At 36.8% G+C, this 23,884-nt stretch overlaps 1 protein-coding gene across 1 annotated transcript in view; it reads left to right on the top strand.

Moving 5' to 3' along the window:
• The first annotated feature begins 3,845 nt into the window (after positions 1 to 3,845).
• ATP11A (ATPase phospholipid transporting 11A) overlaps positions 3,846 to 23,884 on the top strand; it is a 184,308-nt gene continuing 164,269 nt past the window's right edge. Inside the window, exons 1-2 of the mRNA XM_044669325.1 lie at positions 3,846 to 3,957; positions 4,080 to 4,144. Coding sequence (XP_044525260.1) covers positions 3,846 to 3,957; positions 4,080 to 4,144 — 177 coding nt within the window. The remainder of the gene's footprint in view (positions 3,958 to 4,079; positions 4,145 to 23,884) is intronic.

Here is a 23,884-nt window from a genome sequence, read left to right as displayed (position 1 = left end):
AAGGGATCAGAAAGGTTGTCATAAAGTCAATATGATGATTAGGAGGTTTGGGAATCAAGGGCTTTGTAACTGACAGAGATTTCTTGAGAAATATAAATTTTTTGAAGGCAAGGACCCTTTTTAATTTAATCTCTTCTCTTCTGTATGGATTCTCAAATGGGAGAGTCAGAATGGTGTATTGGTGTTGTTTGTTATTTTCAGTCATGCAGACTCCTCATTTGGGTTTTCTTGGCAAAGTACTAGAATAGTTTTCCATTTCCTTCTCTACCTTATTTTACGGATGAGGAAACTGAGGCAAACAGGGTTAAGTAACCTGTTCAATGTGAGTAAGTGTCTGAGGTCAAATCTGAGCTCACAAATCTAGTCTTTCTGACTCCAGGCCTAATGCTCTCTCCACTGTGCTACCTAGCTATTAAGTACTACTGTCTTTGGAATCAAAGGATTTAAGTTCAAATCGCAGCTCTGCCACTTTATATCACGTGAGTGCTCATTGACTTAGGTGGATATCAGGCAGCTGAATTCTGTAATCTCTGCAGTTCCTTTGCACTCTAAAATCTTCTGATTTCCATACACCTACACATTATAAATTTTCAATAATAACCAAATTGAGAAAATCAGAAGTGCTGCCTCTCAGTAGTAAAACTTAGGCATTGGAGCATTGCCACTCATCCCATGTGTATCCATACACATATGCACTCTGCCTCTTTACCTCAGTTTTCTTTATTTGTGAAATGTAGGGTGAACACCTGATGAGTAATGCCTGCATGGCAACACTGCACTCAGTTGGGGAGCAACATCATGAACCATCTGCAACACATCTGGGACTCCAAAAGTAAGCCTCCCAGAAGCCTCTCAATGGCATGGAAAGTTACAAAGCTCTCTTGCTTTGCTCTTCAGGAATAGGCCAAAGCAGGGCTTAGAATTGTATCATAAGTAGGCTGATAATTAAAAAACCTTGGAGAAAGATTTAGAAGAACAGGATTGGGGCAGGGACTACTAGAAAGTGAAACACTGAGAACTGACAATTAATTGTGAGGGAGGAGACCTCAAGGGCAGCAAAATCCCCAGCTATAAAGCAAACTGCTCTGAGCACATCACAGACTGGTACAGTAATTATAGTTGATAATGATGGCCCTGAGCAAGGGAATGTTAAATTATGTTGGGTATCCCTCTGTTTGAGAAGGCAGGGAATTAGGCAATCAATTTTAGGTAGATTTCTTTAGGAAAAAAAGATTCAACACATAATGTTTCTCATTTTAGCTTCTAAACAACAGCCTCTATATAAGGAAACTGAGTCTCAGATTAACTTGTCTAAGGGTCAGTATGGCTAGTGAAGAGGTAGTCTTCAAACTCAAACTTTCTCCTTTCTGGTCCAGTGCTTTTTATGCTATTGCTGTTATTGTTGTTCCTTCATTTCAATCATGTCTGACTTTGTGACCCCATTTGGGGTCTTCTTGTCACAGATCCTGGAGTGGTTTGCCATTTCCTTCTCCAGCTCATCATACAGATGAGAAAACTGAGGCAAACAGGTTGAAGTGACTTGCTCAAGTTCGCATAGCTAGTAAGTATCTGAGGTTGGATTTGAATTCAAGTCTTCCTGACTCCAGGTGGAGCACTCCTTCTCTATTATATCATCATCATTATGCTTAAAGTCTAGGTAATTCCATTTGTGAGTTATTTCTCCTTCCCCCTTCCCCATCATATTGATTAAACTGGATATTACCATCTATAGTCAAATGTGGTAGTAATGTTTGGCTGGTCTATCCACTCAGGAAGGACCAAGTAGGGAAAGTGTATATCTTGCCCAGATTCCAACCTGGGGCTTGACCAACAGGATGTCTGTATGGGACAGAAAATACAGGTGGACACTGGAGGCCCAGAGTTGAACAGGAAGAAGACAGTGATCTGGATTGCTTTCAGGAAAGTACACAGATCCTTTACTGGTGCCATCCTGCCCATGACAGCACAGGTCTACCTTTTGAATACTAACATTCTACAACTCCCTGCTAAGAAATAAAAATGACTGTCATACAGAGGGCAGTGGAGGGGGCACCAGGAGTGTATGAATAAGTGGCTGTAATGTATAATGTCACTAACAAGGAATCCTCTACCGAAGGATAAGAATAAAAAAATGTAGTCAAGAAATTGTATGTTGATTACGTGGCAAGAATGTGAATGATACAGATGGACAGCTAGATGGATTCTCTTGCTGGAGTCTTCACGATATCAGGAAAAAAGATAGGAAGGCCTTCAGCATGGTGGGCAGACCACCTGTAGCACGCTTTGGGGAAACAAAGACAAGAATTGCATGGGGTGGGCAGGTATGGATGGATTATAATTTGCATCATTGGTGGGAACTTTGTAATAATCAAAGAGATCATTAATCCATTTACCTAATCAAGAGGGCATTAATGTTACAATCTGAGCCAGGGTGCCATCAGGCTTCCCTGACACTTGAAAAGATCTACTTTCAGGGAAATTGATAGGCAGAGGAGGATCAGTTACCATTCCAGGCTAGTGTCATGTACTAGGAATCAAAGGGTTCACCATCCTGACATCATGAAGTAGATATGGAAATTGGAGAAGAAATGTGTGTTGGAAGGAGGCAGAACCAGACAGACTGGCAGCACTGATCTCTCTGGGTTGTCTGACTCTTGGTAAATTATCAGTTTAAAGAACCAGGGTCTAGATAACTATGATCTGGAGGGGCTGCCAAAATCTTGTCTAGGCGCAGAGCAGTAGATGATTTGTGGGTTCTACATCTAGCCCAGATGAACAGGGGAATAAGGGCAGGAAGCTGGGTCAGAGGCTAGATCCACACTAGAAATTGTAGCTGTTTTCGGCTTGATATGAGATCTTACTGTAAACAGCTGGGAAGAATTGTATTATACAGTTGCTGTTTTCTGTGTACCTCAGTGGGATGGATGCCAAGGGGGTTACATGGCTTCAACGAAAGCACTAATTTCTTTTTAAGCTTGTCTCCCCTCTCAGGAGGCACCAAGTATAGCTCGTGTATCATAAAGATGGATTGACCAAATTATTCCATTCAGGACATATTCCTGAAGTTGGAACTCATCTATTCCAAGCAGCTGCGAAACTGCTTGCCACATTATATGTTTTTTCTACTGCCATTCACTTTCCTTTGGTGGAACTCAATTCCAGCAACGGCATCACAAATGATTCCCAAAAAGCCATCTTAGAACAAACTGGTCTGGAAGCAGTCGCCAAAGTTTTAAAATGTTTAGAGAAGATGGAAATAATGTGGAACAAAATAGTGGGAATGCTAGTTGTCTCAGAACCTGGCCAACTTAACATTTGCAGACTCACACAACAGGTTAAGTCAACTTTAGAGCATCTACTGTTGATTCCTAGATGTGTTTCATAGGGATAGATCAAAGATTTATTTTTTTTTTTGTCATTTAAATAGGTGTTCTTCTATGGCAACTTTAGCCATAATCTTCAGGGAAGTTTTCTTTAGTACAGTATGGTTTAGTGGAAAGGTGCCTGGACCTAACTAAGTACATTCACTAATTATCTGAGTGACTTTATACTGTATCTCTTCATCAATAAAATAGAATGCTGACTGACTCTGAAGTCTTCATAAGTTCATTGGGAGTGCTAATGAATATAGTGCTGTGAAAATGTAAGGCAATAAGATAGATCACATTGACTGAAGATCAATCTTCTTTTTGGTTCATAGTGCAATGTAGACCTGGGGGTGGCCATAATTGATGTTATTCTGCATCATCTTCCTACTTAAACCATATGCTGAAGAAGAAGATTATTTCCAAAAGGTGGAGATTTGCTCAAAATTCATCAGACTGCTTGGAATTCCAGCAGGAAGGATGGCAGCTTTGCCTGAGGATGGCCTTCAGATCAAACTAGTTATCAAATTCCCTTGTTCAGATAGCTCCATCCCATCATCTGTGAATAAGTCTCTTTCTCGTCTGCAGTTAGGTACAAAAAAGTACATTTGGATTTTAATGATTATTTTGCTTTTATCATGGTAAAGCAGGTTTGGGGACAAATGAAAGTAATTTCCAAGCTTCGTGAAATTTACTAAGTTCTCTTATTCACAGGTGACCCGAATGTACAGCCATGTATTATCACTGGCCCACGGCCTGGGACCAGCTCCATGGCTGAGGTAAAATTGTTCAGCCTTAACATGACAGTGGCATTCATATTCTAATAGCATCAGAAGGTGCCTTTGAACTGAAATGAGGTGCAGGGATCTATAATAAGGTTTATAAAGAGAAGTGGATTTATGTAATCGTTCATAGGACATGATTTGTTTGCCAGGGCACTTATTTTTCAGTGTAGCTAGGCTATTGTATAGATTTTTACTGTCTCAAAGAGTCAATATATGGTATGGATTTATCTTTTATTATGTTGTTTGCTAGGAACCTGAGCAACTTTTTAGCTGTGGAAGAGAAAACAATTTTATTGATGAAGACATTTTATTGTTGGGTTCACCTCATGCATTATATCGAATAATCTTTATTGCTGTTAACTTAGGTCATATTACTGTGAACATTTTGAAATGTGGTTTGTTTGTTGTTTTTTTTGGTGGTGCGCTTTCTGGGGAGTTGGGGGGATTTAAGACAAAGGAAAGCAAAGATAAATAAGAAAAAATATGTTTACTATATTCTAAGAGTGCAAGTAAAGTTTGATGAATATTTGTGTGTGTGTTTATGTATGTAGTTCAATGATTTTTGAACATAGAAAACATTTAAAAATTATCTGCCCAAAGTATTTATAATTTGAAGAATTATTTAAAATTAATTTGGTATTAAGAATTGAGGCCATATGGGGCATGTGACTTACTGATGGGTAAGGGATATGAGAGATCATTCAGGCCAACCTCATTGGTTTGCCGGCAATGAAAATAAGGGCAAGAGGTGAAATTATTTACTGAAGATCTCCCAACTGGTTAGCAACCAATCCAGGCTAAGAGGCCAGGTTACCTTACTCCTTGACCTCTTTCCAGATTGTACCTCCTATAAACTATACCATTTTTCAGAAATGTGCAATTAATACCTAATTTATATTAATCTTTCATCATTTCATTTGTGTTAACCTCCTCTTATCAAATGGATTATGATCTTTTAAGTGGGCAAAAACCATGACTTATACCTGCTCTATTTCTCACGCAGTATTTAGTGCTGTATAAATAATTGTTTATTATTTTCTTTATATTCTTATAGAGGACTAAATTAATATATTAGGGCTTCTATAATTATTCATTGATTGACTAATCCCTAGCATGTGCCTGAACCCGTGAATGGCTTGTTGAGAAACTGGAGAAAGGTCCACTGCAGCATTTCTAGTTCTTTCCTTCTTACACTCTGTTCAGATTCTGCCTTTTTAACTGGCTGACTTTTAACAATTAATAAAGGATTTCTCTGTCAATGTGCAGTCAAAAGCATAATTTTAATGGGAACAGAGTGGTTCTTTGTGGCTAATTCACCTCTGTCATTTTCCTTATCTGTATTTATTGACTCCTGAATAACTCTTAAATATAAATAACTAGATAACTTTTTACGCTAAATCTGTGATTCTACTTCTACCTAACCTTTACTGGATCCTCCTGATCATACCTTCTAATCGTAGAAGTCCCTCAGGGTTCTGTCCTGGCCCTATTCTATTCTCCCTCTATTCTGTTTTACCTGGTAATATCAGCTTCCATGGATTTAATTACTATCTCTATGCTGATGATTCTCAAATCTACCTAACTTTCCCTGATCTCTCTGCTGACCTCCAGTATCTCATCTCCAACTCTCTTTCAGAGATCTTGAAGTGGATGCTCAATACACATTTGAAACTCAGTATGTCCAGAACAGAACTCATTATCTTTCCTCCTAGAAAGTCCCCCCTCCTCCAAACTTCTCAGTTACTGTTGAGGGCACTACCAATCTTCCCAGTCCCCCGGGCTCACAAACTAGGAGTTGGCCTGGATTCCTTACACTCTTTTGGCCCCATATCCAGTATGATCCAAAGACCTGTTGTTTCACCTTCGTAGCACCTTTCAAACATGTCCCCTTCTCTTCTCTGACACTGCCACCACTCTAGCGTAGCCCTCATCGCCTCTCACCTGGGTTATTATAATATCCTTGATGAGGCTGCCTACCTTAAGCCTCTTCTTCTCTCTAATCTACCCATCATTCAGTAGCCAAAGTGACTTTCCTAAAGTGGAGTTCCTAACATGTCACCTCCTTATTCAACAAATTACAATTCCCTATTGCCTCAAAGATCAAATACAAAATTTTTTGTTTGCTGTTCTAAGCCCTAAATAACTTGGAGGCACTGTACTGTTGGGATCAGCTGATAGATGAAATAATCCCTATTGCTGCCTTTCCCAACCTTTCTTAATTCTGGTGCTTATTTTAATTTTTCCTTTTCATCCTGAATATAGCTTATTTTTACCTATTTAATTCCTTGACTTTCCCATTAGATTGTAAGATCTTTGAGGGCAAGGACTGCCTTTTTTTTTCCTTTTTAACTCTCCAAAACACATCACACAGTACCTGGCACATAGTAGATGCTTAATAAATGCTTTTTTGACTGACTATGGAAGGATAAAATATGTAGCCTCTCTCTTTTCTGCTTCTGGGTTTGATAAGAGAATGATGCTTTCTTTCATCCTTATGAAGCTGAAGAGGAAGGCTGTTCTCTATTATATATACATGTAAAAAAGAGACTGGAAGGAAATATATATGCATATGTAGCTTCATTTTAAAAGATATCCACACACATGCCAGTTCTTATCAAGTGGTGAGCTTTTGAATAAGATTGGACTTGATGCCTCCAGAGTCCTTCTGATTTTGTAAGTCTCTACTTATTAACAGAGTCACAGAATCCAAAGAACCTTGGAGGCATTCGATTTTATTACCTATTAGACTATCAAGTTGTATTAAATTAATTATCTTGTGAATGACATTGCCCATACCAGGCAGGAAATTCAAAAACTGACATCCTTATGTTGCCTTCTGAGTCTTTTCGTAAAATATCTATTTCTACAGAACTTCAGTGTAGGGTTTTTTTTTTAAGACTTTTACTTTCTTTCTTGGAATTTATAACAAGTGTCAGCTCCAAGACCAAAGAGCAGTAAGGGCTAGACTATTGAGGTTAAGTGACTTTCCCGAGGTCACACAGCTAGGCAGTGCCTGAGGCCAGATTTGAAGTTGGGGCCTTCTGTCTCCAGGCTTGACCATCTATTGAACCACCTGGCTGCCCCACAATATACAGTTTTGAATTGAGATAAGTTAAGTGAATAGTGAGGCTAAATGTCCTTTTTCACACTCTATGTTTATGTTATACCCAATTGAGAAGGAATGTTCTCTTTTGAGATTTCAAAGTGGGATTGGCCCAAAGTTGAGAAGACAATTTGTCGATTTTGGTGATGTTGTTCAGTGGCTTTAATCATGTCTGACTCTTCATGACCCCATTTGGCATTTTCTTGGCAAAGATACCAGTGGTTTGCTATTTCCTTCTCCAGCTCATTTTACAGATGAGGAAATTGAGGCAAATGGTTAAGTGCCTTGCCCAGGACCGAATAGCTGGAATGGATCTGAGGTCAGATTTGAACTCTGGGTCTTTTTTATTCTAGCCCTAGTGCTTTATCCACTATGCCTCCTTGTTACCTAAGAAAAGACAATTAGTTGGGGAAAAAAATGTAATAATTTCCTGAGGACTTGATATGGTATAGTGGAGAGAATACTGAACCAATCAGAAAAGATTTGGTTCAAGTCTTGGATCTGCCACTTAGTGACCTTGGATGAAGTACCTTATTTCTCTGAACCTCAGTTTTATTTATGTGTAAAATGGGAATGACGCTTGCCATGTCTACCCAAACCAGTTGTTTTGAGAGTCAAATGAGACAATATATGGTTGATTCACCATCTTCAGTATTCCTCCTACCTAGGTGGTTTTTGGGGGGGAATAAAGTATGTTGTCATTTTGCCATTGATATATGAATTTAACATCTGATAAAAAATTTCTACTCCAAACCCAGAAAAGCAAAGACATTCATCTAGCCATTTTTTCCCCCAAACCTTATCTTCTAGGAAGGAGACCAACTGGAAATTAGTATATACTTTGTGTTACTTGCCTTTTGCACAAACACAAACTTACCTAGTTTTATGCAGGCCATTGTACTTAAATTTGCATCATATTTCTTAAAGTTGGTCTTGGAATGAATAGATTTAGCTCCTACTTTAGAAATTTGGGGTTGAAGAGTTGAGGATAAACTTTTGTGGGAGGAAGGGGGGAAAAATCTTCTGAAGCTCCTGAAATTATATAGATAAAATTGTTCACTTTGTTTATTAGTGAGTTCACCTCTGGTTTCTGCCTTTTGTTTTGCCTCTACAAAGTGATGGCATATTACCTTTTGGTTTGTTTTTCTTAACCCAGCAGCTTCAGAAAGAACCATTGTGCCAACATTACTTTTGTGTGATACCAAACAAAGAACAATGCCTTCTATTGTAGGATCTTCTCTCCACACTTTCAGTTTCTTTTTACTAAAAGTCTACTGTCTCTCATTTCCGATGAATCTTTCTAATGTATTATTTTAATCATGTCTCCCTTATTCAGAAGTCTTTGGTGCGATTCCATTCTCTCCATTCAAATACCCTGACTCTTCACATCCAGGGAAACTAGGGGAGAAAAAACTGATATAATTTATGTCTTGAATGAAACATTCAAACATAGATATTTTAACTTTGACAGCCTTGTTTGTGTATGTGTGTGTGTGTGTGTGTGTGTGTGTTTTTTAATTTTTAATCTTTAATCTTGGGAAAATTAACCCTCATTAAAGTTTCAGTGACTTATGTTGGGAAGGGCTGCAGGTAACAATTTCTTTTCCATGCCCTTAAGGTAAAACTGTTTTAGTCATGTGTGTGTTGCAAGGACTGTTATAGTATGATTGGACTGGTCCCCTATTCTCTCTCAATCTTTTCCTTTCCTTGGCAGAGGAAGATTGAGGACTGAGTAGGACATAAGAGTGGAGGCAGAATGTGGGAATATATAGCTAGCAGAAGGGTTCCAATGGTTGCAGCTATGTTCATTTTATTGGAGTGGGATGACATGCTACTAGACGGGGTGATGATGATAAAAATATGCATAAAGTCAGGGAAAATGCTGATGTTGATAATACTAGAATATATTCCAGAGAATATTTTTAGAAAATAGAAAACTACTAGAAAACTAAGAATGAGGAAGGTAAAAACTAAAAACCTGGACTACATAAGAGTGATATTCATTGTGATCATTTACTTGAACTAGTTACATTTTTGCCTGATTATGGTATAACATAGTAATCGCGCATCCCATTAAATGTTTTGTTTTTTTTTACAAAAAAATTGTAAATTTTTTTCCTTATTGTGACCATGTCAAAGCTAGACATATATCCAGGCTTCATATACTTTGTTTCTTATGTAGTATTATTTGGAGGACTCAGGGCAATTTCCTGTCTCTAAAATAATTGCTAACCTCAAAAAATAAATCTGCTTCATCCTTGGAAAAAAGTACCTGAAATGACTTTCTTCCCCCTCCCCTATTTTTAACTGATTCTTAGATTAAAAGTGGGCTTGTGGGTTGGGTAGCATGGGACATCGACTGGAGAGACATCTTTGGAGTCAGGAAGACCAGGGTTTAGAGCCTGCTTCAGAAACGTTAAGAGCTGTGTTCTTGTTAAGATAATAAACAGATGTGGAAGGAGCTTCCACACAGGAGTTTCCCTCACAGATGAAATCATAAATCTTCTAAAATAAATCCAATTATACTTTAAAGTTTAAATAGGATAATAAGGAAAGTGAAAACAGCTCACAAATAGGCAAAAGTTTGTTTTGTAGGAAATAACTCATTCTGTGACCATTTTAGGAAAGTAGAGGATACAATAGATAGAGCCCTGAGCCAGGTGTCAGGAAGACTCATCTTCCCGAGTTCAAATTCAACCTCACATTCTTATGAGTTGTATGACCTTGACCAGGTCACTTAATTCTGTTTACCTCCGTTTTTTCATCTATAAAATGAGCTGGAGAAGGAATTGGAAACCACTCCAGTGTCTTTGCCTGTGGGGTCACAAAGAGTCAGTCATGACTGAAAAATGACTGAAGAACAACAAAATGATCACTGTAGAGAAGCTAAGTAATGATGGACTCAAATTGTATCTATATAGTTTCAAGTTAAACATTGGTTTTAAGAAAATCAAGAGGATATTTATCTGCTGAGGTCATGGAATTTCTTACAGCAGAGTCTAAAAATAGTTCAGCACAACCAACCACTATCCTGGTTTATTTAGACCTCAGATGATTCCTTTAGGATTTTGTTGAGGACTCTATCCAGGTGTATGAAATATAGTGCTGGCATCTTTGTCTATAATCTTTGTCCCTATATAAACTATGCAGCCTATTTGCAGGTAAAAATAGATCTGTAAAGGTGATGAATTTGGGTGCCATTTCTCTTATCCCTGAAAAAAAAAAGAAAGAAAGAGGGAATGCTCGAATTATTATAGCAGATCAATTAGGTCAAGGGCAATAAGGGGAACTGGGACAGTCAGAATCCTTTCATCCTTGTAAAATGAGGGGTTTTTCTTTAATTGAGGGGAAAGTCAGAAGGGTGTGATCTTTATTTTTGCTTTCTTCTCAAAAGTCTCCTCTTCTGTCTACAGTTTACACAGTCCATGTAAGTGATTTTTGAATAAAAAGGAAGGAAAAACTGAAAGCTAAAATGATGCAGTATCCCAAGAAAGTATTTGTAGAGACAGGAGCCAATTTTATAAGTTATTAAAGTCCTTGATTTAGCTTTTTTTTAAGTCCCCAAAATGGATTTTAAAAAATTATTGTAAAATAAATGCATACAAAAGAAGGAAGTATAGAGAGGTAGACAAACAAGGAGGATGGCTTTAGAATTAACGTACTGAAAATGAGCTTCATAAAACTTCAAAGTTTCATATACAATCCGATATTTCACATTGTATGTACAATGACAAAACGTTATTATTCATTGATAAATGTATCTAAAGTCTTATAGCAAAGGTTTAATGCTAACACGATGTTGGTAATTTGGCTTAGTGGGGATCTCTAAGGTAGGCGTTATTTGTAGCCTATGGTACAGCATAAATTCAGAATGCCATGAAATGAAATAAAATATGTTCACATAATTGTTATGGCTTCATTTGGGGTTTTCTTGGCAAAGATATTGGAGTACTTTGCCATTTCCTTCTCTGGCTCATTTTACAGATCAAGAAACTGAAGCAAACAAAGGCAAGCTTGTCCCCAGGATCACACAGCCAGAAAGTGTCTGAGGCTAGATTAGAACTTGGGAATTAGAGTTTGCCCGACACTATCCACTACACCATTTAACTATCAATCATGTAATTAGGATTAAAGTATTCAGAACTGAGCTATGGTGGATATGGTTTAAAATGATAATTGTTATGGAAGTAAAGAAAAATGCTAACATCAGGAGAAAAATTAAAAAGTTATGATTGTGAAGAGATAATAACCACCAGTTCATATAATCTTACAGAATCAAGATTATTGTTATTTGACTATTATGCTATGCCAGGTGTCTCTGAGTATGTGAAGCATGCTTAATCTCCATCCCTCCACCAACCCATAGTAGGTAGAAGGGGTACAAGAAGGTCTGGTTGTGTAGGATTTCAACCTGAGGCATTAGGTTTTATTTTAGCTATTGCTAAAAAAATGAATTCTGGAGAGGGAAGAAATAATTGCCTTGTTAGAGGCCCACAGAAAAGAGGTGGGTGTTGTGATTTTGGGGTGGATTTGATTTCTGACATTCAGCCATCTAGTGTGAAAAGGATTGAAATATAATGGGACCCAACTACAGATCCTGAGACATTTTAAAATTGGCATAGTTTGTGGGCCACAGGGCTAATTTTGTCAAGCTTTGTCACTCTTGTTCCTCTTTCAGCCAATAATTGTATGTGTTTTTTTCTTCCCCAAACCTAACTTCTTTGACCATATACTTGGCAATGGAATGCTAGGCAGGAATTCTTTTCTTTTTTTGGTCTTTGTTTTGTCAGCCCTGGTGTATGGGTATTTTTAAAATGCTTTACTAAATTGACTTGTTAACTTGAATTCTATAGTCAAGGCCTCTTGTCAGCCAGGTATTTCATTCAAAGTCACAACATAATAGAATCAAAGAATCACAACATTGAAAGGGACCTTAGCATCCATTTGATCTGCATTATTTACAATGGATTTATGATGTCACTTTAAAATCAATTGTTCTCAAAAGTACTGGGCATGACACTTGATGCCGGTACTATTTTTTTTGACCATGAGGAAATTTTTTTTTTCTCTCATTGATCATCTATCATGTCTTACTCTATAAAATAAAGATACTGAGATTAAGGAAGGGAGAAAAGTCTGAGAAAAGAACTTTGAAGTAAGTGACCATACAGACTAGAGAAGGAAGGGGCGGGGGGGAACCTGTAAAAGAAATAGATAGGAGAATAGAGTGTTACGGAAAACCAGAGGAGGCAAATGTTTTAGGGAAAAAGGAATGATCAATAGTGTCCACTGTAGCAGAAAATCAAAGAGAAGGAAAATGAGAAAAGCTCTTGGTTTTGGTGCTTAGGTTTTCATTGGCTACCATCTAAAATACTTATTAACATAGGAACCCATGAACTTGGTTTTTTAAAAAGTCACCATTTTATTTTTGTATTTAGTATACTATTTAAGTATACTTTGTTTCATTTGTAATCTTGTGCATTTTATACATTAAAAATCATTATTTTGAGAAAGGGTCCATAACACACCCGAAAATGAAGAAACTGTGGTCTTGAGAGTGGTTTCCTGAGCCTGGTGAAAGGGGAAGTAAGATTGCAGTGGATTAAAGAATAACTGAGTGGGGACAGCTGCTGTACTATTTTGAAAATGTTGGATGCTAAAAGAATAAAAGAATGTAGTTTGGGGGAGCAGAGTTGAGCGAGCAAAGGCTTTTTTAAAATAGAGGAGGCCCCAGAGCATGTATTTAGACAGCTGATGAGTCACATGAAAAAGGCAGAAAATGAAGATGAAAGATAGAAGTATCCAATGATGGAGGATTATCTTAGAAAGGGAAAAAAATTGGTCAATACACATTTATTATGCACATATTAGGTCTAAAGTGAAAGGCTTTCCCTTTCTGCATTGTCTAATGAGGGAGATGACAAGCAAACTGCTACATACAAAATATATTTTGGAGATAACCAGCAATTGAAAGGCCTTTAGCATTAAGGAGAACTGGGAAAGGCTTCTTAGAGTATCTAGGATACAGAGAATGACTCAAGTGGTGACCAAGCTCATCAATTTTATCTATTTATCTTCATAGTTTGGTACTTATTTTACTGAGTTGACTCGCTACTTTTTTTGAGCCAAAGCAAGCACTTGGACAGTCTGTTCCATTCCAAGTTTTGTAGACTATTGCAGCCTTCACAGAGTTCAGTGGCATTGATTGATTAAGATTCTTATCTCCTCACTTCTTGAGGAAAGAGTCTCAGAGGTGAATAATGCCAAGATAGTAGTAGCAAAGGCAAGGCAAAAGAGTTTTTTTGGCAGTGTTTCAAAGACACAGCCTTTTTCTTAGAGAGTGCATCACATCATATTGGGCAATTCTTTTATGGCTTTCTGAAAAATTTTTTTAAAAAGCAAAAGAGTAAAATACTTACTGTCCTTAAGTAGATATGACAAAAAATTGAAGGAGATATGAACTTATAAAATATTCATGGACAGAAACTGGAAAAGAAAATAAAAAATATTCAAAGAGTTCTCATATCCATTGTATACCCTATGTTTTCCTGGAAGTGTATTTAACTTTTATTTATTCTCTTAGAATCGTCATAAGATCTTAACTATGAAACTTAGAGGTCATCTAGTCCCCTCCCTTTTAATATACATATAAACTGAGACCTAGCAAGGGGGTGGAAAAAAAACAAGATTCAAATCCAGCACTCTTTTCTGCTGTATCCTGAAGGTTAATAGTAACTCTGTGTTCCTTTGCTGGAGATTTGAAGAGCGAATTTCTACTTTTGGCATCCAACAAATATTAGATGCATTTCAAAGAATATTCATTGTCTGTTACCACTAAATTTCTCGTATGTGGCCCAGTAGTGTTCAGTAGAGGTTTTCCCTGGTTACAAGGATATACAGAACACAAGATCATGTTAGTGCAGTGCTATGACCTAGCTTTCATTTGACATGCTAAATTTGTAATCCCAGTCTATTAAAACATTAATGGTATAGTTAATTACAAACCAAGTCTCCTGAGCCATCACTGTCTCCTAGTGAGAAGATAAGATCCACTTCCACTTCTTCTTTTCATCTATTTTTCCTTCCAGTCTTTATATTGTAAACTAAAATTGAACAAAATTGTATTCAGTGCTTTTTTTGTTGTTTTTCAGTCATACTGGTGCTATCTTGGCACAATTACTGGAGTGGTTTGCCATTTCCTTCTCCAGCTTATTTTACATAAGAGGTAACTGAGGCAAATTGGATTAAGTGACTGAACCAGGGCTACACAGCTAGCGTGTATTTGAGGCTAGATTTGAACTCAGGAAGATGAATTTTCACAGCTACTGGCCTGGTGTTCTATCCACTGTGCCACCTCACTGTTCACATTCTCTGTCTATACCATTCAACTCCTTGGAACTACTTTTCCCTTCCTCTTTTCGAAACCTACTCTCAAGACAAGTTTTTTTTTTTTAATGATGCTCTTTTTTTTTCTAAACATTCCTTCTAGTTCTTAATGACTGTCCATCACACTACTCATAGAATCTTCCTTATAACAAAGAAGTAGCATTAGGCAAAACAAATTGCTACATTGCATTGACTGCCTGAAAACGTATGCCTCTTTCTCTACCTGTAGCACTCTACTACTCTGCCTCACCACTATGTCCTGAAGTAAAGATTGATCTCTGATCATAGTTCCTATCACTCATTTTTCTCTTGTGTGTCAATTTCACTATTACAAAGGGTTGATGATATTTTCATTTACTGCTTACTCACAAGATTGTTGTAAATAAAACTGTTTAAATGTGACTCACTGGTTTTAGGTCACCAAGGTTATTTACCTTTAAACCTTTCTCTCTTGTTTATTCTAAGGATCAGTCTTATTGCTGACTTTTTAACTTCATCTAGTAGAAGAGTGAAGTGGGGTGTGGGGATGGGGAGCAGCATGTACCATGTTTGCTATGGTTAAAGCAGGCTCCAACTGTAGCCTCATGAGACATTGTTGAGAGGCTGCATGAGGCTGAGAGGCAGGAGATGAAGATTTCCCCCTCTACTACTAACTTGTTTTATCAGCTTGCCTTCCTGGTTTCAAAATTCAGTGATCCTCAATTCATTCAAAAGAAATTAAGGACAAATTCCTTCAAATCAGGAGTTCTGAGTTTGTCTTTGCCATTCCCAGCACCCACCTTGCACCATTGTCTGTGGTGAATAAAATGTCTGCTGAATTTTTGACTGAGAAAGTTAAAAAGCCTTAGACCACTTTTTGTATCTTTGGGGGCTGCAGAATGTTCAATTATTGTAAATAGTGTAATATTGTTACAACTAGAAGATTTAGATCATTGAACCAGAATTAAGACCAATGGATGAAAGGTACCTGAAAATAAAGGGAGGACATTCTTATTGATCAGAAAGAACTGTCTAGAAATAGGATGGACTAAGTTGTAAGTGGGAGATGGAAGAATATAATAGCTGTGTGAGGAAAATGTTCCCTTTCCTTGTGAAGGGGTTTAAGCAGTGGGCCTGATGAACATTTTCCTGGAATGTTACAGTTCATAATATGGTGTGAAGTTTTTAGCAGATGGCCCTTTGTAGTTATTTCCATTGCTAGGATTCTCTGATTATTCTGTGTTTGAGAAAATGTTCCCCAAACTAATATTTATTAATGCTAATTTTATAGTCAATCATTTCAGCAACACTTTGTTTCTCCTTTAAATATAGTTATGCTTAGTGTTTCCATTTTCCCTACTTTGCAGATCCTAAAATATTTTTGTAATAACTTGTTGCTTTTAATCTGTAATGATATAATTGAAGATTCTGGGATATTGCAGTTCTTAGAATTTATTCTAGGAACCACTACAGATCTGTGTTTAGAATGTAGGAACCTTTCTCACATCCTATTTATTTCTTACTTCCAGCATTAAATCTGTTCATCATTATGGCAGGATATCGGCTTCTTGGTGAGGAATTAATGAAGAATTTTACTCAGAGATCCTCTGAACATATAGATTTGATTGCCTTCTAGATGGAATAAACCACACATAGATCTACAAAGCAAAATACTCTAATGTAGCTTAATAGCTTTGACTAGCAATAGAATGCCAGCAGCTTACTTTCCATAAGAGAAAACCACAATGTGTTTCTTACCATCTTATAATTGCTTTAAAAAATGTGATGTCAGTCAATGCAGTAGACGGAATTTCCCGGAATTTTCTAAGCAAAATTCTCCATATAAAGACTTTAATGGAGTTTATTCCAGTGATTCTCGCTAGGTGATTCTGAGAATTGTTATCAGGGCCATTGAGGTCAAAAAGTTAACTTTTATTTCATTCATATGTGCCTGTATTTTCTGTATACTCTCTGTAGAGGGCATTGAAGTTAAAATATTAAGTTGTCATTTAAATTTTTTTCCTCTTTCCTGTCTGAAATGTTTTTTCTCTTTACTCATCCAGATCCTTTCCATTCATCAAGATTCAGTTGAAATCTGATAGCTTCTTTTTCCACCCTTATCCTTCTTGACCTCTCAGCAACATTTGACAACTAATGCAAGCTTTCCACATAGACACTTTCTCCTCACTGGATTTCAGTGACGGTGTTCTTTCTTGGTTTTCCTACTACCTTTCTGACTTCTTAGTCTTCTTTCTTTCTTTCTTTCTTCCTTTCTTTTTTTAAACCCTTACCTTTTGTCTTAGAATCAATACTGTTTACTGGTTCTGAGGCAGAAGAGTGGTAAGGGCTAAGAAATGAGGTATAAGTAACTAGGAAGTGTGAGGCCATCTCTGGGCCTGGCTCTTAAACCAATGAGCCATCTAGCTACCCTCCTTATTCCTCTATCATTCTTTCTTCCACATCGGTCCTGAAGTAATACTCAAAAAATACACACAGAGGCTTCTACCACTAGGTTTAAGTGTGAATAAATTCCTCTGTTGTGTAGCTCCAATCTTCCTTTCTTTTGCACTCTATATAGTTCAATCAAACTGACATTTTCCTTGTTTTTAACATACAACATTCTACTTCCTATCTCCAAATACATTCTCTTATGCCTAGAGCTCACTTCTTCCTCACATTCATTTAGGCATTCTGATGCCTCTTCAAACTCAGCCTACAAATCTATATCTTTATTGATAGTAAGCTACATTGGAGAAAAGGAGATGATCAAATAAGCAATAGAATCACTTCTTTTGGGGAGGGAGAGGAGACAGACCTGTGATAATGGGTGCTGTGTTGAAGGCTATGTTGTTCAACTCTTTTCCTGGGGGTGATGTCTTTCCTCTCTTGACAAGTTCAGATGAGAATAAGGTTTCAAGTATCATCTGTTCCTCCATCCCTTCTTCCGTGTTTGCATAAACTTAATGATAGGGTTCAAAGGGTACACGTGTGTTATCTCACCATATTAGAATATAAGCAGTTTATAGCTTTGTTTAGTCCTTTAACTGCTCATTCATTTTTACTTTTTTGTGTTTCTTTTAACCTCCTGACTTTGAACATCAGGAATGCTTAGAAGTCCTTATTTCCTTAAATGTTGATTCTTTTTCCCATGATAGAATTACACTCAGATTTACCAGGACAAATTATTTTTGGCTATAAGCCTATTATTTGCTTTTTGGAATAACATTTTGTGGGTTTTCTGTTTCTTTACAGTGATAGCTAATAAATTATGTGTGATTCTAACTGTGGCTCCCTGGAACTTAAATTATTTCTTTCTAGTTGTTTCCTATATGTTTTCTTTGGTGTGGCAGTGTTGGATTTTGGCTATGATGTTTTGTGGAGTTTTCATTTAGGGATTCTTTCCGGTGATGACCAGAAGATTCTATTTCTGCTTTATCCTCTGGCTCAAAGAGATCTGGGCAGTTTTCTTTTAAAATGTGATGCCTGGCTCTTTTTTGGTTATGGTATTCACAGAGTCCCACTGATTCTTTTTTTTTTTTTCCTCCTTGATTACTTTTCCCAGTCAGTTCTTTTTTCTCAATTTTTCACCTTTTTTCAATATTTATCATGGAAATATTGCCTTCTCTTTGATCTATTCTCATTTTCAAGTAGTTTATTGCTTGGGCAAAGTTTTGTTCCTTTTGTGCCAAGCTGTTATAATTCCCATTCCAATTCTTTCTTCCATAACTCATTTCTTTTCCAATTTTTTTCCTCTAGTATTCTCATTGCATTGATTAAAAACATTTTTTAAACTCTTGCTTTATCTTTGACAGTAATTTTAGTTGAATTTCTGCCAAAGCAATACTTTTAAGGCTATATTTGTAGATATTTTAGAATCATTCTCTTTTTCTGGGTTGTTATCATGGCTTTATAATGTAATTCTTGTATTGTTTGCTCATTCTTCCAACCCACCTTCTGACTTCAGACTTAATATCAAGATCAGTTTGTATGCAATTCTGGAAGGATTGTGAACTGGCCCTGTTGATGTTTTTATGTGGGGGGACTGAGTTTTACATTATTCCTGGATATTAAGGATAGCTTAGGCTGGAGATCTCAAAGCTTTCTGTGTTCCTAAAGTGATCTTGCCAGGGCAAAGTCTAATCAGTATCATTTCTTATGGACTCTGCAAGTTCCTGACCAGGGTACAGGTTGCTGAGTAACAGTAAACAGCTGCTGGATTCATCTTCTGTTGATTATCTTGAAAGTTTTGCTGGATCAGAGTGACAAAATTATAAGTTTTCCTTTAGTCTGGAATTTCTGACTTGGTTATTCCTCTGCAGGCTTCTGATTGGACTATAAGCCAGAACTTAGACTCCATTCTGTGAGCTATCCTGTTGCTGCTTGCTTTTAAACTTCCTCATTGCTGGACCCTCGACTGTGCCTTACTCCATAATGCCATCCTGGGTGCAGGACGTTTCTTCAGTCTTTCCTGGATCTGTGATCCAGATCAGGATAGCGAGTATAAAAGCTTCCAATTGACTTCCATTTCTGTATCCTATGGTATACTCTGCTGAGAGTCTGAGATCTTATCTTGCTCGGGCACCCAGCTTCTCTCTGTGTACTCTGAAAGGCCTTCTGGCCAGACTTCATTCCCACTTTCTGCAGATCTCTCTGCCTATTTCTGATGATTTGGGCTATAAAAATTACTATGACTTTTCCTTGGATTTTTCTATCTGGATTTTTACCATATATTTGGACATGTTTTGTGTACATGTGGGGAAACCCACTTGTACTTCTTCCTACTGCTTCCATTTTGGTTCCAGCTCTGTACTGTTTAACATTTATTTTCACAGTGATTTAGGTAAAGCATCAATGGTTGATTAGCAAATCTGTGTATGACAAAGTTGAAAAGACTTAATACACTAATTGACAAAAATCAGTGACACAACAGATCTTGACAAGCTAGAATGCTGGGCTGAATCTAAGATGATATTTAATAAGTAGAAAGGTAAAATCTAAGGTTAAAGTCTGAGTTGAAAAAATCAACTTCATAAGCACAAAACGGGGGAGATAAGGTTCCAAAGTAATTTGTCTGAAAACCATCTGGAGGTATTTTAATGGCCCACAACATATATATGAATTGGAAATGTGATATGACAGCCAAAAAACCAAATGTAATCTTAGGCTGCATTGAGAGACATAATGTTCAGGACTTAAGGAAGTGATAGCTCCTCTATATAATTCATATCATATACTCATTCAACAAGTACCCTCCTCTGTCACATGATTTTGTATATATTTTTTATTTTTATTTTTATTTTTTGTCTTGATGACTCTCCCAACAACCACTGGAAAAGGTAAACTCTTTAAATTCCCTATTGACAGGTATTCCTTCTTATTTCCTTTTTGGTTTTTGTGTTCCTGGTGCAGTACTTTACACACAGTAGGGCCTTAATATATGCTTGTTGAGTTGAGTTAAGTTAATTCAGCCATGGGATCTTGGCATTGGCACTAGTAAGTTGAATTAATTTCATAGAGATTGAAGTCAGAGTGCCAGAAGAAACATGAAGAAAGACAGCTAGCGATGAAATCTTTGTTGAACTCCAACTGATCCAGCAAACACAGTTTAGCAAACCCTGGCTTTTTGTTTGATATATCTTATTATACCACATTGTTTAGAATGTATTACATGAGGGGGAATTCTGAAAGAACAACATATTGTGGTGAATAGAGTTGAACATTTTTCTGGGTTAAGGATTAGATGTCTATTGGAAAATGACAGTAAATTCATGACTGAATTTGGGATCAAGATGCTTCTGTGCTAGGATGAGACCATAAAGTTTAGGTTTTGTGACTCTACTTTCAATTTTCTTTCCGTTTCATCAGGAAGAAGCTATATTTCCACTTTTACCTTTTCTGCTGACTAGAACATTTCTTCTCATAGACGTGGAGTAACTCAAATAAAGTTCTAGAAGTCAAGAAATATCTCTTTAGAGGTAGTATTCATTGTGAACAATTGTTGATGTGAAAGGGAAAAAAGCTAACAATTACCTTTTATATGCAAATATTTATTGCTTGGTAGGTGTTGCACTAAACATTATGAGCTAATGTGTTAAATTTCTTGTTGAGGACACTTTAGCTACTAATGTTGGCTGCTGGAATTTTCCCCATCATTACCAAGTTACTCTGCTTAATGTTCTGGGAGGCAACACATAATGTCTGAATTGCTAAAGAGAAAATTTCATGCAAATTGCATAATTTGGAACATCTCAATTTTCACCGACTGCTGGCATAGTACAATTATAATGTCCAGCTTAAGCACAAAAAAGTTGCTGTAGTGATGGTAATTTGGCTGCTTTCCAGTTCCACAATAACAACATACTATAGAGAGGAGTGAGAGCTGGAGGCAGTTTTCAGCGGGAGGAAAACTTACAAACCTTAGGAAACATTGGTCTTCCTGGTCTGGTGCTAAATCTCTGTCTTTTCAAGGAGGTACTTATTGAAAATATATCACAAAAGTTTCTATTTAAGTACAATTATTGGGAACAAGGTTTCCTGTGTCCTGGGGAAAACCAACTTTTTAGAAGATGTCATCAGTGACCTAAGAATTTTAAAGTTGGTGGATAAAAGATCAATTTCATCTTATTTGGGAGAATATGGAAATTTACGAAGAAAATTAGTTATGTGAGATTTTAGCTATTTAAAATCACTTTCATAACTATAACAATTCACTTAAAAATTATCATTCATGTTAAAAATAAGAGTATAAAAGAAACCATCATCATCCTAGGGGAAAAAAAAAGGCAGTGTTTTCTGTTCTTGGTTGCTCTTCATTGTTAAATGAATGTGGAAAACTCTGATTTTCAAAGAGAAACTGAAGGGAGAAAAAGGAATCCCTTCAAACAATATACACCTTTTGCTTTATAGAAAACTGTTTAATTAGGTGAAGTTTCTGAACAATCATCATAACATGAATATAGAGAGAGGAGGTATCTCAGAGGCCATTCAGTCCAGCCTACTCATTTTATAGATGAAGAAACTGAGGTTTTGGAATGTTGTGAACTTCCCAAAGTGACACAAATAGTTAGCTTCAGTGGCAGGATTTGAACCCAGACCTTTTGACTTCCACACCATTATTCTTTTATAGAATTCTAAAAGGCAAGGGTTTTCTTAAATTGACACACTTTATTTCCTGATTAGTTTATTTTTATGATCAGTTTATTTCTTGATTTCATATACTTTCAAATATGGACCAGTGTTTTTCAGCAGGATGGATCATGAAAGATGCTGTCCTCCTTCTGACAAAGAGGTAATAGGCAGAATGAGACCCTTTTTTTTGAACATGGCTAATATGAGCATGGACTCTATTTGCTACAAAGGCTTCTCCCAAACCCTTTCTTTTTTAAGGAATAAGAAGTGAGAATTGCATGAGAGAGAGATAGGTGAGAGAAAATATAACATATAAATAAAAAAATAAATGCTTGATAATTTTTAAAAATTAATTTTAACTTAAAAACCATGTGTTCTTATAAGTGCTGCTTACTTTTTTTTTTAATTCAGTAAAATACACAAGTAGAGCCATTGCCACTCACATTGCATTTGATAACCATTTGATAGGAAGTTTGCTTTCATCTTGAGATGAAATCTACTTCCCTGTTACATCCACTCATTGGCTCTAGTTCTGCCTTAATCCTTTCCCCAGAGGTCTGCCTTAGAGATTTGGAAATTACTCTCATTGAAATTACCAAAGATTTTTAGTCATGTAAAAGTGAAGCTTTCTTCTTTTCTTTGATACTCTTATGTTTTCCTGCCAAATCCTAAGATTTTCTCTTTTCTTTAATTTCTACAGCCACCTTCTTTCTAATAATTCTTCCTTTATATATGTATTTTTTAAAACCTTTACCTCCTGTTTTAGAATTGCTAATAGGTATTGGTTCCAAGGCAGAAAAGCAGTACAGGCTAGACAATTGAGATTAAGTGACTTGTCCAAGCTACATGGCTATGAAATGTCTGAGACTAGATTTGAACCATCATAGCTTCCTTATAATTTCACTCTTCTTTCCTTCAACATTCAGTAGCCATTTTCTAGTTTTCTTAAGTAATTTTAACCTCCATCAGTTTCTTCACCATAAAACAAGCCATACTAGATGATCCCTTCCAAATATAAACTGAAAGCTAATGACTTGGCATTGGACATTGTCTCTTGGTTTTTCTCTCCAATATCTACTGCAACTTTCAATTTCCTTCTTTCAGAACATACTGTCCATCATCTTACTCTCTTTGATCAGGAGAGGTTAGTAGAACCAAATCTCTCTACCCACCTTCTTTTACTTTTTTTACTTCTATAGTATGTAATTTGATTCCTGATTCTCTCCTTTTCCTAGTGAACTTATCCCTTTGGTCTCATCTTAGTTGTTCTTGTGGCTCCAGGATATATTGTCTTAGTAAAGTAGGAGGTTCCATATTTAATACGCATCTACATTTACTATGCATATAGATTGAAATGACTATACCAGTATGTGGCCTTGATATCCCATTTTTAATTTATTTTTAATTTTTTAGTTGATACTTTTTCTTTTTATGTCATCTTTATTTCCAAATATATCCCTTCTCCCTCTACTATCCAACATGCCATGCTTTGTAGCAAAGGTTAAAACAAGAGGGGAAAAATAAAAGCAGCTCAGCAAAAGTAACCAACACATCCACCAAGCCTGACAGTATATTTCACCTTCCCTACACAAGAGTTCCTCCTGATGCAGAGTACAGATGGGAGTACATTTTCTCATTTCTTTTCTGGGACCAAGCAAGTTCTTATTCCATTCAAAGGAATGCTATTTCCATACAAAGTCTCTTCCAGAAGGCATATACTTGGGGATGTTCCCACAGTCCATTTTTAAGTGATTTATTACCTTTACCTTCTTTCAGGAGTAGTGAGAATTCCACATTGTGGGTGTGTATAGAAGTCTCCTCTGCAATCACAAGAAATATTTTTCTTTGCTATCAGCAGCTACCAGGGTTTCCTTCTATATCCATATTCTGAAGGACTTCTTTTTTTTTTTTTAAATTTTTTTCTTAAAACCCTTACCTTCCATCTTGGAGTCAGTACTGTGTATTGGCTCCAAGGCAGAAGAGTGGTAAGGGTAGGCAATGGGGGTTAAGTGACTTGCCCAGGGTCACACAGCTGGGAGGTGTCTGAGGCCAGATTTGAACCTAGGACCTCCCGTGTCTCTAGGCCTGGCTCTCAATCCACTGAGCTACCCAGCTGCCCCCTGAAGGACTTCTTAAGA

This window comes from Gracilinanus agilis, chromosome 3 (assembly GCF_016433145.1).
Source record: "Gracilinanus agilis isolate LMUSP501 chromosome 3, AgileGrace, whole genome shotgun sequence".
Lineage (NCBI taxonomy): Eukaryota > Metazoa > Chordata > Mammalia > Didelphimorphia > Didelphidae > Gracilinanus > Gracilinanus agilis.
Note: the sequence above shows the minus strand (reverse complement) of the source record. Positions and strands in the feature narration are given on the sequence as shown.